At 48.8% G+C, this 17,294-nt stretch overlaps 1 protein-coding gene across 1 annotated transcript in view; it reads left to right on the forward strand.

The window, feature by feature from the left end:
- Positions 1 to 17,294, forward strand: part of myo7ab (myosin VIIAb) — a gene marked incomplete at its 3' end in the record, with an annotated part of 64,703 nt that overhangs the window by 21,422 nt on the left and 25,987 nt on the right. Inside the window, exons 11-22 of the mRNA XM_084178848.1 lie at positions 92 to 227; positions 8,493 to 8,599; positions 9,097 to 9,138; positions 9,556 to 9,693; positions 9,915 to 10,073; positions 10,328 to 10,420; positions 10,648 to 10,742; positions 11,193 to 11,277; positions 11,512 to 11,730; positions 12,219 to 12,416; positions 12,755 to 12,874; positions 13,451 to 13,657. Coding sequence (XP_084034974.1) covers positions 92 to 227; positions 8,493 to 8,599; positions 9,097 to 9,138; positions 9,556 to 9,693; positions 9,915 to 10,073; positions 10,328 to 10,420; positions 10,648 to 10,742; positions 11,193 to 11,277; positions 11,512 to 11,730; positions 12,219 to 12,416; positions 12,755 to 12,874; positions 13,451 to 13,657 — 1,599 coding nt within the window. The remainder of the gene's footprint in view (positions 1 to 91; positions 228 to 8,492; positions 8,600 to 9,096; positions 9,139 to 9,555; positions 9,694 to 9,914; positions 10,074 to 10,327; positions 10,421 to 10,647; positions 10,743 to 11,192; positions 11,278 to 11,511; positions 11,731 to 12,218; positions 12,417 to 12,754; positions 12,875 to 13,450; positions 13,658 to 17,294) is intronic.

The following is a 17,294-nucleotide window of genomic DNA, read 5'->3' on the forward strand; positions in this document are numbered from 1 at the left end:
CTCTACCAACTGAGCTACAGAGGACCATGTAGAGAAGAGGTTATTATTTCAGACGCAGCCTAAATGTTTTTTCTCTGTTTGTGTCTCTCAGGGAACAGACGCCACCATGCTGTATAAACTCAACTCCCAGCACAAACTCAACACCAACTACCACCCCCCTAAGAACACTTACATGACACAGTTTGGCATCCAGCACTTTGCTGGGGTGGTCCACTACGAGACCAAAGGTAGGCCTATTCTAAGGCGTTGGCTTCACACTCAACCCAATGCTTACATGAATAGCTCTAAGTCATTGCAATCTCATAAGAAAGTCACCAATGCTCCATTTAGTAGGACTTGGTTGGTTCATGGTCAGAAGATAAAGTATTTAACAAATACATTAGTTGTTCATATGCTCAATATCAAATCAAGCCCTAGCCCCCACACCATAGAAAGGATCTGCCAGTTGTTTACCCTTAGACCCTACACCATAGAAAGTATATGCCAGGTGTAACCCCAACCCCTACACCATAGAAAGAAGCCAGGTGTAACCCCTAGCTCCTACACCATAGAAAGTATATGCCAGGTGTATCCCCTAGCCCCTACACCATAGAAAGGATATGCCAGGTGTAGCCCCTAGCCCGTACACCATAGAAAGGATATGCCAGGTGTAACCCCTAGCCCGTACACCATAGAAAGGATATGCCAGGTGTAACCCCTAGCCCGTACACCATAGAAAGGATATGCCAGGTGTAACCCCTAGCTCCTACACCATAGAAAGGATATGCCAGGTGTAAACCCTAGCCCGTACACCATAGAAAGGATATGCCAGGTGTAACCCCTAGCTCCTACACCATTGAAAGGATATGCCAGGTGTAACCCTTGCACCTACAACATAGAAAGTATATGCCAGGTGTAACCCCTAGCCCATACACCATAGAAGGGATATGCCAGGTGTAACCCTTATCCCCTACACCATAAAAATAATATGGCAGGTGTAACCCCTAGCCACTCCACCATTGAAAGGATATGGCAGGTGTAACCCCTAACCCCTACACCATAGAAAAGTTATGCCAGGCGTAACTCCTAGCCCCTACACCATAGAAAGTATATGCAAGGTGTAACCCCTAGCCCTACACCATAGAAAGGATATGCCAGGTGTAACCCTTATCCCCTACACCATATAAAGTATATGCCAGGTGTAACCCCTAGCCCTACACCATATACAGTGGGAAAAAAAAGTATTTAGTCAGCCACCAATTGTGCAAGTTCTCCCACTTAAAAAGATGAGAGAGGCCTGTCATTTTCATCATATGTACACGTCAACTATGACAGACAAAATGAGAAAAAAAAATCCTGAAAATCACATTGTAGGATTTTTAATGAATTTATTTGCAAATTATGGTGGAAAATAAGTATTTGGTCAATAACAAAAGTTTCTCAATACTTTGTTATATACCCTTTGTTGGCAATGACACAGGTCAAACGTTTTCTGTAAGTCTTCACAAGGTTTTCACACACTGTTGCTGGTATTTTGGCCCATTCCTCCATGCAGATCTCCTCTAGAGCAGTGATGTTTTGGGGCTGTTGCTGGGCAACACAGACTTTCAACTCCCTCCAAAGATTTTCTATGGGGTTGAGATCTGGAGACTGGCTAGGCCACTCCAGGACCTTGAAATGCTTCTTACGAAGCCACTCCTTCGTTGCCCGGGCGGTGTGTTTGGGATCATTGTCATGCTGAAAGACACAGCCACGTTTCATCTTCAATGCCCTTGCTGATGGAAGGAGGTTTTCACTCAAAATCTCACGATACATGGCCCCATTCATTCTTTCCTTTACACGGATCAGTCGTCCTGGTCCCTTTGCAGAAAAACAGCCCCAAAGCATGATGTTTCCACCCCCATGCTTCACAGTAGGTATGGTGTTCTTTGGATGCAACTCAGCATTCTTTGTCCTCCAAACACGACGAGTTGAGTTTTTACCAAAAAGTTATATTTTGGTTTCATCTGACCATATGACATTCTCCCAATCCTCTTCTGGATCATCCAAATGCACTCTAGCAAACTTCAGACGGGCCTGGACATGTACTGGCTTAAGCAGGGGGACACGTCTGGCACTGCAGGATTTGAGTCCCTGGCGGCGTAGTGTGTTACTGATGGTAGGCTTTGTTACTTTGGTCCCAGCTCTCTGCAGGTCATTCACTAGGTCCCCCTGTGTGGTTCTGGGATTTTTGCTCACCGTTCTTGTGATCATTTTGACCCCACGGGGTGAGATCTTGCGTGGGGCCCCAGATCGAGGGAGATTATCAGTGGTCTTGTATGTCTTCCATTTACTAATAATTGCTCCCACAGTTGATTTCTTCAAACCAAGCTGCTTACCTATTGCAGATTCAGTCTTCCCAGCCTGGTGCAGGTCTACAATTTTGTTTCTGGTGTCCTTTGACAGCTCTTTGGTCTTGGCCATAGTGAAGTTTGGAGTGTGACTGTTTGAGGTTGTGGACAGGTGTCTTTTATGCTGATAACAAGTTCAAACAGGTGCCATTAATACAGGTAACGAGTGGAGGACAGAGGAGCCTCTTAAAGAAGAAGTTACAGGTCTGTGAGAGCCAGAAATCTTGCTTGTTTGTAGGTGACCAAATACTTATTTTCCACCATAATTTGCAAATAAATCCATAAAAAATCCTACAATGTGATTTTCTGGAAAAAAAAATCTCAATTTGTCTGTCATAGTTGACGTGTACCTATGATGAAAATTACAGGCCTCTCTCATCTTTTTAAGTGGGAGAACTTGCACAATTGGTGGCTGACTAAATACTTTTTTTCCCCACTGTAAATGATTTTCCAGGTGTAACCCCTATCCCCTACACCGTAGAAAGGATATGCCAGGTGTAACCCCTTGACCGTATACCATAGAAAGAAGCCAGGTGTAACCCCTAGCTCTGTCAAGGCTGAGGTGTATGTGGTGTGGGAGTCAGGCGCAGGACACCGAAGCTTAGTCCAACAAAGTTTACTGGTGAAACTACAAGGCAAAGATACAGTAAACGGCCTCAAGAAAACCAGAGGTGAGCTATACGCAAACTATGCGTAAAACAATAAACAACGAAACAGATACAAAACACGCAGCACTACGGACAGGCGAAAAACAACACACAACCTAACCAATACAACACAGGCAACTTATAGAACACGTAATCAGACACAAACGGACACAGGTGTGACAGACAGACAAAAGCAATCACACATAGAAACATTCAACGGTGGCAGCTAGTACTCCGGGGACGACGAACGCCGAAGCCTGCCCGAACTAGGAGGAGGAGCAGCCTCGGCAGAATCCGTGACACCGCCGACCCAGCTTCCGGCAGGGCAGGCGGAGGGGCAGGTTTCGAGTCGAGAGCCAGACTCGATCTCCCGGTGCGTACACCGGTCCCTCACTGCGGTGGCGATCGGCGCTCGCCTTTTGTCGACGGATGGCCCGCTGCAGATGGACATGGGCAGCGTCCCACGTCTCCTCCGAGCGCCGAATCCACTCATCCACCGCAGGGGCCTCGATCTGGCTCTCGTGCCAAGGTGCCAAGACCGGCTGATACCCTAAAACACACTGGAAAGGTGTTAAATTGGTGGAGGAGTGGCGGAGAGAGTTCTGGGCCATCTCTGCCCAGGGGATATACCTAGACCACTCCTCCGGCCGGCCCTGGCAATAGGACCTCAAAAACCTACCCACATCCTGGTTGACTCGTTCAACCTGCCCATTGCTCTCTGGGTGGTACCCCGAGGTAAGGCTCACCGAGACCCCCAAGCGTTCCATGAACGCCCCCCAGACTCTGGAGGTGAACTGGGGACCTCGGTCAGACACAATATCCTCGGGGACCCCATAGTGCCGGAACACGTGGGTAAATAGGGCCTCAGCGGTCTGTAGGGCAGTAGGGAGACCCGGCATTGGGAGGAGACGACAGGCCTTAGAAAACCGATCCACAACGACCAAAATGGTGGTATTCCCCTGGGAGGGGGGTAGGTCGGTCACAAAATCCACAGAGAGGTGGGACCATGGTCGTTGTGGAACGGGCAGGGGATGTAACTTTCCCCTGGGCAAATGTCTAGGTGCCTTACACTGGGCGCACACCGAGCAGGAGGAGACATAAACCATCACATCCTTAGCTAACGTTGGCCAACAGTATTTCACGCTAAGGCAGTGCACTGTCCGGCCAATACCTGGATGTCCAGAGGAGGGTGATGTATGAGCCCAATAGATAAGGCGATCATGAACCTCGAGCGGAACGTACGTCCGCCCCACAGGACACTCGGGGGGAGTAGGGTCGGTACGCAGTGCCCGCTCGATCTCCGCATCGACCTCCCACACCACCGGAGCCACCAGACAAGACTCCGGCAGTATGGGAGTAGGTTCAATGGACCTCTCCTCTGTGTCATACCGCCGGGACAGGGCGTCTGCCTTACCGTTCTGGGACCCTGGGATGTATGTGATCTTAAAAACAAACCGGGTCAGGAACATGTTCCACCTAGCCTGACGAGGGTTCAATCTCCTAGCTGCCCGGATGTACTCCAGGTTACGGTGGTCAGTCAGAATGAGGAAAGGGTGTTGAGCCCCCTCAAGCCAATGCCTCCACACCTTTAGGGCCTGGACTACAGCTAACAGCTCCCTGTCCCCTACGTCATAATTACGCTCCGCCGAGCTGAGCTTCTTAGAATAGAACGCACAGGGGCGGAGCTTAGGTGGCGTGCCGGACCGTTGCGACAGGACTGCCCCAATACCGGCCTCGGACGCGTCTACCTCTACTTGGAATGGTAAAGAGGGATCCGGATGCGCCAGCACCGGAGCCGAGGTGAACAGGTTTTTCAGTTTGACAAATGCCCTGTCCGCCTCAGCTGACCACTGCAAGCGAACCGGACCCCCCTTTAACAGGGACGTAATGGGAGCTGCAACCTGTCCAAAGCCCCGGATAAACCTCCGGTAGTAATTAGCAAAACCCAAAAACTGCTGCACCTCTTTTACAGTGGTTGGAGTTTGCCAATTACGCACGGCCGACACACGGTCAACCTCTATCTTCACACCAGACGCGGACAACCGATAACCCAAAAAGGAGACGGACTCCTGGAAGAACAAGCATTCCTCTGCCTTGGCATACAAGTCATGCTCCAACAGTCTCCTCAACACTCGGCGCACCAGGGCTACATGCTCGGCTCGTGTAGAAGAGTACACTAGGATGTCGTCGATGTATACTACCACACCCTGCCCATGCATGTCCCGGAAAATCTCGTCAACAAAGGATTGGAAGACTGAAGGAGCATTCATTAACCCGTATGGCATGACGAGATACTCGTAATGACCCGAGGTGGTGCTAAATGCTGTTTTCCATTCATCCCCCTCCCTAATGCGCACCAGATTGTACGCGCTCCTGAGATCCAACTTTGTGAAGAACCGCGCTCCGCGTAATGATTCCGTCATAGTCGCAATCAGTGGAAGAGGGTAACTGTACTTAACCGTGATCTGATTGAGACTACGGTAATCAATACACGGGCGCAAACCCCCGTCCTTCTTCTTCACAAAAAAGAAACTCGAGGAAACCGGGGAAGTGGAGGACCGTATGTATCCCTGTGCCAAGGACTCGGCTATGTAAGTCTCCATAGCCGCTGTCTCCTCTTGAGACAGGGGATACACACGGCTCCGCGGAAGGGCCGCTCCTGTTTGGAGATCTATCGCACAATCCCCCTGTCTATGAGGTGGTAGCCGTGTTGCCCTCGTTTTGCTGAACACAAGTGCTAAATCCTCATATTCAGGGGGAATGCGCATTGCGGGCACTTGGTTCGGACTCTCTACCGAGGTCGCCCCTAAGGAAACACCTAGACATCTCCCTACACACTGGGCAGACCACTCCATAAGAGCCCTCTGTTGCCACGCAATGGTAGGATCATGGGCGCTTAACCAGGGAAGCCCCAGCACCACGGGATACGCATGAGAGTCAATCAGATAAAACTGAATGATCTCCTCATGACCCCCCTGCGTCGTCATCTTAAGTGGTGCTGTGACTTCCCTGATCAACCCCGACCCCAACGGCCGGCTGTCTAGGGCATGAACAGGAAAGGGGGCTTCTACCGGCCGAAGGGGAATTCCTAACCTATAACAAAATGCACGATCAACAAAATTCCCAGCTGCGCCTGAATCTACTAGCGCCTTATGCTGGGAATGAGGTGCCACCTGTGGAAATCTCACAGGTATACACATGTGACCAACAGAGAGCTCTGGGTAAGTGGGGCGCCTACTCACCTGGAATGACTCCCCAGTGCGTGAACTGTTGTCCCCTCTCCCAGGAGACCCTCCCCAGCACCTGGCCGCGGTGTGTCCTCCACGGCCACAGTTGGTGCAGGGGATGGCCCCCCTCGGGCTCTCTCTCCTCCTCTCTCTAGCGCCAGCACCTCCGAGCTCCATGGGAATCGGCTCGGAGGTGCTGGAGGGTGGAATGGACGACCCCCACTCGGGACGTCCGCGGGTAGCCAGCAGGGTGTCGAGACGGATGGAGATGTCCACCAACTGGTTGAAGGATAGGTTGGTGTCCCTGCAGGCCAGCTCACGACGAACGTCCTCTCGTAGGCTACACCGGTAATGGTCGATGAGGGCCCTCTCATTCCACCCCGCATCCGCCGCTAGAGTCCGGAACTCCAGGGCGAACTCCTGTGCGCTCCTCTTCCCCTGTCGGAGGTGGAACAGACGCTCCCCCGCCGCCTTCCCCTCAGGTGGATGATCGAAGACAGTCCTGAAGCGGCGGGAGAACTCCGCGTAGGTGATGGTAGCGGCGTCTATTCCCCTCCATTCGGCGTTGGCCCACTCCAACGCCTTGCCGGATAGACAGGAGATGAGAGCGGAGACGCTCTCGTATCCCGAGGGTGCTGGGTGTATGGTGGCCAGGTAGAGTTCCACCTGCAGGAGGAATCCCTGACACCCAGCTGCAGAACCATCATATGCCCTCGGGAGCGAGAGCCGAATGCCACTGGGTCCCGGTGCTGAGAGAGGAGGACTGGCCGTTGGTGACGGGATGGTGTGAGAAGGCGTGGGCACCTCTCCCGTAACCAACCGGCGCAGAGTGTTGGACACCTCGTTCATGGCGGCCCCAAGTTGCCGGATCATGGTGTCTTGGTCGCTGATCCGATCCTCCAGCGACTTGGGTACTGCCACTGCTCCTGCTGACTCCATACTGGTGTGTTGTTCTGTCAAGGCTGAGGTGTATGTGGTGTGGGAGTCAGGCGCAGGACACCGAAGCTTAGTCCAACAAAGTTTACTGGTGAAACTACAAGGCAAAGATACAGTAAACGGCCTCAAGAAAACCAGAGGCGAGCTATACGCAAACTATGCGTAAAACAATAAACAACGAAACAGATACAAAACATGCAGCACTACGGACAGGCGAAAAACAACACACAACCTAACCAATACAACACAGGCAACTTATAGAACACGTAATCAGACACAAACGGACACAGGTGTGACAGACAGACAAAAGCAATCACACATAGAAACATTCAACGGTGGCAGCTATTACTCCGGGGACGACGAACGCCGAAGCCTGCCCGAACTAGGAGGAGGAGCAGCCTCGGCAGAATCCGTGACAAGCTCCTACACCATAGAAAGTATATGCCAGGTGTATCCCCTAGCCCCTACACCATAGAAAGGATATGCCAGGTGTAGCCCCTAGCCCATACACCATAGAAAGGATATGCCAGGTGTAACCCCTAGCCCGTACACCATAGAAAGGATATGCCCGGTGTAACCCCTAGCTCCTACACCATAGAAAGGATATGCCAGGTGTAACCCCTAGCCCGTACACCATAGAAAGGATATGCCAGGTGTAACCCCTAGCTCCTACACCATTGAAAGGATATGCCAGGTGTAACCCCTAGCTCCTACACCATTGAAAGGATATGCCAGGTGTAACCCCTAGCCCGTACACAATTGAACATATATGCCAGGTGTAATCCCTATCCCCTACACCATTGAAAGTGTATACCAGGTGTAACCCCTAGCCCCTACACCATAGAACGGATATGCCAGGCGTAACCTTTAGCCCCTACACCATAGAAAGTATATGCCAGGTGTAACCCCTAGCCCCTACATCATAGAAAGGATATGCCAGATGTAGCCCTTAGCCCCTACACCATAGAAAGTATATGCCAGGTGTATTCCCTAGCACCTACAACATAGAAAGGATATGCCAGGTGTAACCCCTAGCCCCTACACCATTGGAAGGATATACCAGGTGTAACCCCTAGCCTCTCCACCATTGAAAGGATATGCCAGGTGTAACCCCTAGCCTGTACACCATATAAAGTATATGCCAGGTGTAACCCCTAGCTCCTACACCATTGAAAGGATATGCCAGGTGTAACCCCTAGCCCCTACACCATAGAAATAGACTCCGTGTAAAGTTTCCCCACAAGTGCATAGGTAAGGGGTCGGGCTAGGGGTTATTTTGGGATTGGGCATTACTGACTCCCGTGTTGTTTCAGGCTTCCTGGAGAAGAATCGTGACAGCCTCCATACTGACATCATCCAGCTGGTCCACTCCTCCAAAAACAAGTTTATCAAGCAGATCTTCCAGGCTGACGTCGCCATGGTGAGAGATAACGTGTCTGGTGGTCGCATAGTGATGATGTTATGATGACACCTTGAATGTATTTTCCCCACTTAGTCCACCAGGCTGTGTCCACTAAGCAACAGGGAGAACGGCTTAGAAAAGGCCATGAAAGCAAATGGTGGCATTTCAGAGAAGGCTTCGACCATAGAAATACAATAACTAGAATGTGCCTCCCCATTCAAGTCAATGGGTCTGTAGTGGGTGGACCGGTGGCCATTTTATAAGTCTACCCACTTCTTTCTCTGTGGTTATGACATCTTTTGTGACACATAGTCAGGGGCTTCCTGTTTCCCAGTGATTATGTCATCAAGCGATCACTCTCAATTCTTACTCTTCTTTGCTATTCTTCTTTCACATACTGTAGCATTAGTTATGGCTAATACCACCACTCCCCTCTCTTCGTCTCTCAATCTTCCTCTGTCGTTCTCTCCATTTCTCTCTTTGTGGTTGTGTTCTATGGTTCTGTCTGGCCTCAGTTTCTTTGTGGCTATCTGCCGCCCACCACTCCTCCTCCGAAGGTAAACAACGGCCATTCCTACTGTGGTAAAACCCAGATCCCACTGCTGCCACCAATGTCAAACCTTGTGTATCTTGTGCTTACCCCAAAACCCCCTCCATCCATTCATCCATCCATCCTCTGTGGAACTCAAACCTTTCTGTCCCTCTTTCTTTTCAGTCTTCACCCCAGTGGTACTAACATTAAAACAGTGATTCTCAAATATTTTATTCTGTGACTACATAATTTGTCACTGCGACCAAGCATGAACTGGCCGCAACCCGCCAGGGTGTCCCGACGACTATTTGAGAAACACTGTGTTTTAGAGTGGTGTTTAAAGTTTACACATACATTTAAACAATCTGTAGGATTCCCTGCTGTAAAATGTTCATTTAAATGTATGGTATATAAATGTGTGTGTGCGTGTGTGTGTTGGCAGGGTGTGGAGACCAGGAAGCGCTCCCCTACTCTGAGCAGCCAGTTCAAGCGTTCTCTGGAGCTGCTGATGAGAACCCTCAATGTGTGTCAGCCTTTCTTCGTACGCTGCATCAAACCCAACGAGCTCAAGAAACCCATGGTGAGTCCAACCTAAGGAAAATACTAGCATTAAATATTGTATGTGTTTGTGCGTGTGTGCGTGCGCGCGCATGTGTACCTGCCTGTGTGTGTGCATGCCTGTGTGTATACGTGTGTTTGTGTGTGTGTTTGCATGCGTGCCTGTATGTGTCACAATGTTCGTTTACCATTCCCTTACAGCTGTTGACTTTGTTAACTCTGTCCGTCTGTCTGTCCATCTAGCTGTTTGACAGGGAGCTGTGTGTGCGTCAGCTGAGGTACTCTGGGATGATGGAGACCATTCGTATCAGGCGCGCCGGTTACCCCATCAGATACACCTTCGGAGAGTTCGTAGACCGCTACCGCGTTCTCATGCCCGGAGTCAAACCTGCAAACAGACAGGTGAGCAGAGCTGGACCCTGTTCATTAGGCACCAAACGAAAGAAAGCAGACTTAAACAGGGAGGGCCTCCTGGACTTTTCCAATAAGAAACGCTCTTTTTCTGTTCCAAAATGTTTTAGAACATCTTCTGTTTTCTGTCCTAATAAACACAACCCTGCTGTCACTTTCAATTATATTACTATGTTCTGTTACTCTACTTCAGGATGGCTATTGGTTGAGAAAGGTGTCATTCATCCCCTGCTGTTTTCTCATAGGAGGACCTGAGAGGGACATGTCAGAAGATAGTGGAGGCGGTTCTTGGACGAGATGATGACTGGCAGATTGGGAAGACCAAGATCTTTCTCAAGGTGACTGGATTTTATAGATTGCAAATCGACGTGCTTATCTGGTTGATAAACAACATATTTTCATATTTTCACCTACATTATTACACAAATGACATATTACGATAAAACAATGCTCTCTCTCTCGCCTCTCTCGCGCTCCCTCACCCCCCCCCCCCCCCCCTCTCTCTCTCTCTCTCTCTCTCTCTCTCTCTCTGTCGCTCCCCCCTCTCACTCCCTCTCCATTTCAGGACCACCATGACATGCAGCTGGAGATAGAGAGGGACAAAGCCATCACCGACAAGGTCATCCTTATCCAAAAGGCTGTAAGAGGAATGAAGGAGAGGTGAGGAAGAAGGGAAGAGAGGGGAGGGTGGAGGGTATAGAGAGACAGGGGGCGAGGAGGGAGGGGAAGGAGGAGGGAGGGGAGAGATGGAGGAGGGGAGGAGGGGAGGGGAGGGGGAGAAGGGGGAAAGGACAGAGGAGGGGAGTGAGGGAGGAGGAGAAGAAGAGGGGAGCAATGGAGGAAGGGAGGGTGAGAAGGGGGAGAGGGGACAGGCGGTGGGGATGGAGAGCAGAGGCAGTGCAGTGAAGGATAGGATCCTCTTCAAGTTGATATCTTTGTTTTGTTTATCCATATTTTAGGGAATTTGTTTTTCTAATTCAGATACTGCCGTTGAATTGACTGGACATGTCAATGCACATATGTTGTGGTTGAGAGCTACATAATGCTATCATATGTTTTTATATACACCTCTCCCTCTCTCCCCCCTCCCTCCCCCTGTGTGTTTTCCAGGACTAACTTCCTGAGGTTGAGGAGGTCAGTGACACTCATTCAGAAGACATGGCGTGGCTATCGGTGCAGGAAGGACTACAGTGCAGTGAGTTCCTCTATCTCCATGGTTACTGACATTTCACAATCATCCATTTCCTGGACGGTTCACTTGGACATATCGCTGGCCAGGAATTATATTTATTCCCTCAATGGATGTTCCTTAAAAGAATGTCCCCTAGTTACTGAGTTATGGGTTGTAGTTATGTTGCTATAACGTTATTGTTGTGTTATATTGGTGTAGTTATGTTGTTAGAACGTTATATTGGTGTCTCCTATCCAGATGAGGGTGGGCTTCCTGCGCCTCCAAGCCCTCTATAGGTCGAGGAAACTCTTTGTCACCTACCGATTGGCCAAATCGCGAATCACCCAAATACAGGCCCGTTGCCGTGGTTTCATGGTGAGGCGGTCCTTTTGGCGGCAGCTGCATGCGGTGATCACCATCCAGGCGTATGCCAGGGGCATGATCGCGCGGAGGGTTACCCAGAGACTCAGGGCAGAGGTAAGATATTACACTACTCACACGCAGATGCATATATACAGAGATAGACACACACACACTCACACACACACACACACACACACACACACACACACACACACACACACACACACACACACACAGAAAAGCAACAGGGCTGAAGTAAAGCAGGAGGGGCAAAATATAAGACTCATACTGTATGTAAATAAGAATTTCTTCTTTAACTGACTTGCCTAGTTAAATAAAGGTTAAATAAAATAACAAATATAAAAATGTGCTGTAGTGTAACAGAGCAGAAACTCAGTGACTGAAAACCCACAGATATCTTTAGGTTATTGTACTTTCATGGACTCAGAAGGCTACGCTCCTTTGCTTCTGCTTCTTTTTCCATTTACTGAATATTTTGTAACCTGTTTACTTCCTGTTACAGTACTTTGACATCTAGGAACATTTAAAAACATTTAAGAGATTTTGTAAGTAATTAAACAACTCTCTCGCCCCTTTCTCAGCACCGGCGGCGTCAAGAGGCGGAGGGCCAGCGTCTGGCTGAGGAGGAGCGCCTGATGAACCAGATGACGGCGCGGCGGGCGCGAGCTGAGGCTGAGAGGAGTCACCAGGAGCGCCTGGCCGAGCTGACCCGTCAGGAGGAACAGCGGGAGAAGGAGGCGCGGGAGGAGGCACGACGGAAGAAGGAGAAGGTGGAACAGGTACCTAAAGCAGCTAATTGGTTACTTAGGGGTGAATCTTAACTTCTACTTTAGGCAAATGTTCACTTATTCATGCATTGGTGTCAATGGGAGACTAAGTGAAAATTAAACTTAAATGTAAGCTAGGATTGGTCCCATAAAGAGGCTATGTGGAGGTTGTGTAGAACTTCAACCAGAAGTAGCACTCACAAGCCAAAATGGTCTGTAATATGACAATGACCATAGATGTGGCAAGACAGCACAAACAGGTCGATCTGGGAACAGGCGACACATACTGGAGCTACCCTGTGTTATATGTTTGACATTGTCCATTGTGTTACTCAACCTCAACCCAACAGGTGGAGCGGGAGAGGCAGCAGCCGGTGGACCACTCAGACATGGTGGACCAGATGTTTGGCTTCCTGGGGAACACAGGGGCACTGCCCAACCTGGAGGGACAGGGGCCGGCCGGCTTCGAGGTGAGATGGGGGATAGGAGCGGTGGGGGTGTAGATACTGTAGCTGGTGGTCCTCTGTAGCTCAGCTGGTAGAGCACGGCGCTTGTAATGCCAAGGTAGTGGGTTCGATCCCCGGGACCACCCATACACAAATGTATGCACGCATGACTGTAAGTCGCTTTGGATAAAAGCGTCTGCTAAATGGCATATTATATTATATTATTATACTGTCTGTATACATACAGTGGTGTATATGCAAAGGGGTGTAGATGTAAGGTGTGTGTGTGTGTGTGTGCCTTGGTGTATATGCTATGTCTGTGTGTGTGCGTAGATCGGTGCACCTGCCTGTCTGCCTGCCTCCATGTGTGCATACGTGTGTGTGTGTGTGCAGATGTGCCTCCGTGCGTGCCTGCTTCCCTCCCTCCATGGATACCTCTGTGCCTGCTTCCCTCCCTCCATGCATACCTCTGTGCCTGCTTCCCTCCCTCCATGCATGTCTCTGCCTGCTTCCCTCCCTCCATGGATACCTCTGTGCCTGCTTCCCTCCCTCCATGCATGTCTCTGTGTCTCTGTGCCTGCTTACATGGGTGTGTTATAGGACCTGGAGGCAGCTCCGCGGGCCGAGAGGGAGGAGGAGGACTTGGACGAGGCTCTCCCTCTGCCTGACGACGAGGAAGAAGACCTATCGGAGTACAAGTTCTCTAAGTTCGCCGCCACCTACTTCCAGGGCACCACCACGCACACGTATGTGCGGCGCCCGCTCAAACAGCCGCTGCTCTTCCACGAGGACGAGGGCGACCAGCTGGTGAGTTGACCTGACTTTTGACCCCTGACCCATCGTGTGTGTGTTCGCCGTTGTGGTCCTACAGCTTTTCACATGAGCCCTGAGTCATGAGTTTCTCATTCAACATTACCTCAACCCCATAAAAGCTACCCCCCTACAAATTAATTATTAATATCCCCCAGAATTAGCATGTTTTACATTTCCTGCACAAATCTTCATGGAGTTACACAATCAATTTCAGATAGTTTTAGATGAGTGATAACTTTCTGAGTCAAAATGCAAGCCGAGATCTACCGCTCAGATTTTTTTTTTAACATAAGCCTATGCAACATTAACCAATAAAAACTGTTCTGTAGCAATGAGGTTTGTGCAGTAGGTTATAGGCCAAATACATTATTGGCTATGCTTGAATTGCCCTGCCAATGTTGTTCTTCCAGACCATTTTGAAATTATATTGTTGGTATATGATTGTTGGTATATGATCACACTGGTAATAGATAATTTGTTGTATTACTTGTGAGGCACAGCTGAGTGAGCATAATAGTTCGCTTTTTTTTTTTTACTGGACTGATGGCCTGCATCTGATGGTCAGTCTGAGGGGAGGGAGGGAGGGAGGGAGGGAGGGAGGGAGGAGGGAGCAGCGTGAGGCCGCCTCTAACCTGACTCACCTTTCCTCCTCTCTTACCTCCCTCCGCTGAGAAAAGGGGACACAGTCTTCCAGCTGATGGCGAAACTTAAGTTGCACTGCATTATTTCTGCCTCATGCACCAATTCATGTTGTTACTCCTATGACCAGATAAAGTGAAATATTCTTTGATATAAAAAAAAAACACAAGCCGCTAATAATAACAATGTAAGCTTATTGAAACACTTTGCTATACTCATTCATTGCAGCTGCAGTGCTGGTTGTTGCAGCCTGGCAGCCAGTGTGAGTGGAAGTAGGGAGAATGTGCATTTTATGGCTTACAAAAGTGTTGAACAAGGTGTTGACAGTGCTGAATAACAACTTAAACATGAACTTACTAATAAAAACTAAGCTGTATTCGTTTAGTTTCTCTCGTCATGGTTTTGAAATCTTAAATTATCACTTTGTTGTGCATTCAAGGCTTATTTTTACAGTCTATGGTAGGGGCGTCAAACTCATTCCATGGAGGGCCTAGTGTCTGCAGGTTTTAGTTTTTTCCTTTCAATTAAGCCCTAGACAACCAGATGTGGGGAGTTCCTTACTAATTAGTGACTTTAATTCATCAATCAAGTGCAAGGGAGGCCCTCCGTGGAATGAGTTTGACACGTGGTCTATGGTGCTAGAAAACTGTGCAGACACAGTGATCTGAGCTAACTTATTGTCCAACGGTAGGCCTATAAGTGCACTAGATTTGCTCTCTGGGTCTGCCGGATAGGCGGAATTTTACCTTCAGACATATGAAATGGTTCAAAATGGGAACACTTTGCATTCCCGGCGCTAGGGCTACTGAATCAAGTGCACCTACCGCCAACAGCGCAAAACACATTTAAAAAATAGGGACGCAAGACTTTATCGTTGGGTTTTTTACAGAAATGTTTGGTGATCGACTAGGAATGCCTTAGAGATCGATCGACCGGTTGGTGACCACTGTTTTAGATGATTTGGGCGGGAAAGAAGTGGAGGGCGCTCAACCAATGTGAGTCGAGGTGCGACCAAATAATTAGATTATCATTGAAAAGGCGTAGCGCTCGCTTACCTTTAAAAACTCATTGTTTTATTTAAAGTGGAACTGACAGCGTTTTAGCAACATTAAATCTTATTAAAATATGTTCATATACACCACCAGGAAGAATACCTTGTTTTACATTTTCTGACAAGCGAGCACTTAGATGTGGTCATTTTCACGTTTTCATAAATTCAAAGAATATTTGGGAATGACGTACAGTAAGGCATTTGTGAACATTCTGTAGCAATATAGAGTGGGAAACCTGCCTGCTTTTGGACAATTAATAGACACTGCAGTAAATAAAACCTAATAAAAACATTTGTCTTGTCCAGGACCGGAGTCTATGCAGACCGGCGCCATAGCCAATCAGAGCTACAGTAGGCCTATATGCTAATAAGCCATTTGCCACACAGGCCTGCCATCATTCACTTTGAACTGGACTTTGTGTTTACAGGAAGTAGCAACAGCGCAACTTTAGAATGCATTCACCAAAAGCTACAAAATACACCTGAATAGATTTCTGCAAATATGTAAATATCAGTCCTCGTACATTTGGGAACTTCACAGTCCTATTGTTCAAACAACCATGAAAAGGTAAGCTCTCTCTCCCTCAGTTGCCTATGCACATCAAAAAGATCAACAACTAAGGCTATCCAGAGCGAGATTAGCTCAAATCTAACAAGGGAACATTTGATAAACCCTCTCAAATTGTTTCCGCTAGTTGGCCGTCAAAACTGCACTGATAAACGATGGGGAATAGTAGCCTGCTCATCCTTCTGCAGCTTGCCTGCCAATGCATGCTTGTACCAACCCACGTTTTGAGAACTGAATGAGAACTTGCCTGCCCGCCCATTTGCTCGATGCCAAATACATTTGATTGACAACTAAGAGATATGCTAACTGTGGATAAGTCGTTCAAGTTAAGCATAGCTAGCTAGCTAGGAAAGAGATTCAAATTTTTTGCTAGCAAACCAAATGACACCTACATCTCTAGCTGTAGCCACCGAAAAACGATATGAGGGGAAAAAGTCGGTCACTCACCCACTCCTCCAATGACATCATGACATCCTCCCAGCAGCTAGCTAGCTAACATTAGGCTCTGTGTTTTTAGCATGCTAAATAAATAGCTAGCTACATAAATAGATACACTAGCCCAGGGGTGTCAAACTCAAATTCGCAGCTGGGGCCTCCCGAGTGGCGCAGCGGTCTAAGGCACTACATCGCAGTGCTTGAGGCGTCACTACAGACCCGGGTTCGATCCCGTGCTGTGTCGCAGCCGGCCGCGACCGGGAGACCCATGAGGCGGCGCACAATTGGCCCCGTTTCGTCCGGGTTAGGGGAGAGTTTGGCCGGCTGGGATGTCCTTGTCCCATCGCGCTTTAGCGACTCCTGTGGCGGACCGGACGCATGCACGCTGACACGGTCGCCAGTTGTACGGTGTTTCCTCCGACACATTGGTGCGGCTGGCTTCTGGGTTAAGCGAGCAGTGTGTCAAGAAGTAGTGCGGCTTGGCAGTGTCGTGTTTCGGAGGACGCATGGCTCTCGACCTTCGCCTCTCCCGAGTCCGTACGGGAGTTGCAGTGATGGGACAAAACTGTAACTACCAGTTGGATATCATGGAATTGGGGAGAAAAAGGCGTAAAAAGGAAAAAATACATGCAACTGCAACGCAAACTGGCCATTGTTCTATTAGAAAAAATATGGCCCTTTATAATGTCCACCCACATAGGATGCTGTGTATAGCATTTTAACATACAGTACCAGTCAAAAGTTTGGACACACATACTCATTCAAGGGATTTTCTTTATTTTACTATTTTCTACATTGTAGAATAATAGTGAAGACATCAAAACTATGAAATAACACATATGTTTGATTTGATTTGTTGAGATGTGTCTGTTACTTGAACTCTGTGAAGCATTTATCTGGGCTGCAATTTCTGAGGCTGGTAACTCTAATGAACTTAT

This window comes from Coregonus lavaretus (genome assembly GCF_964263955.1).
Source record: "Coregonus lavaretus genome assembly, chromosome: 15".
NCBI lineage: Eukaryota > Metazoa > Chordata > Actinopteri > Salmoniformes > Salmonidae > Coregonus > Coregonus lavaretus.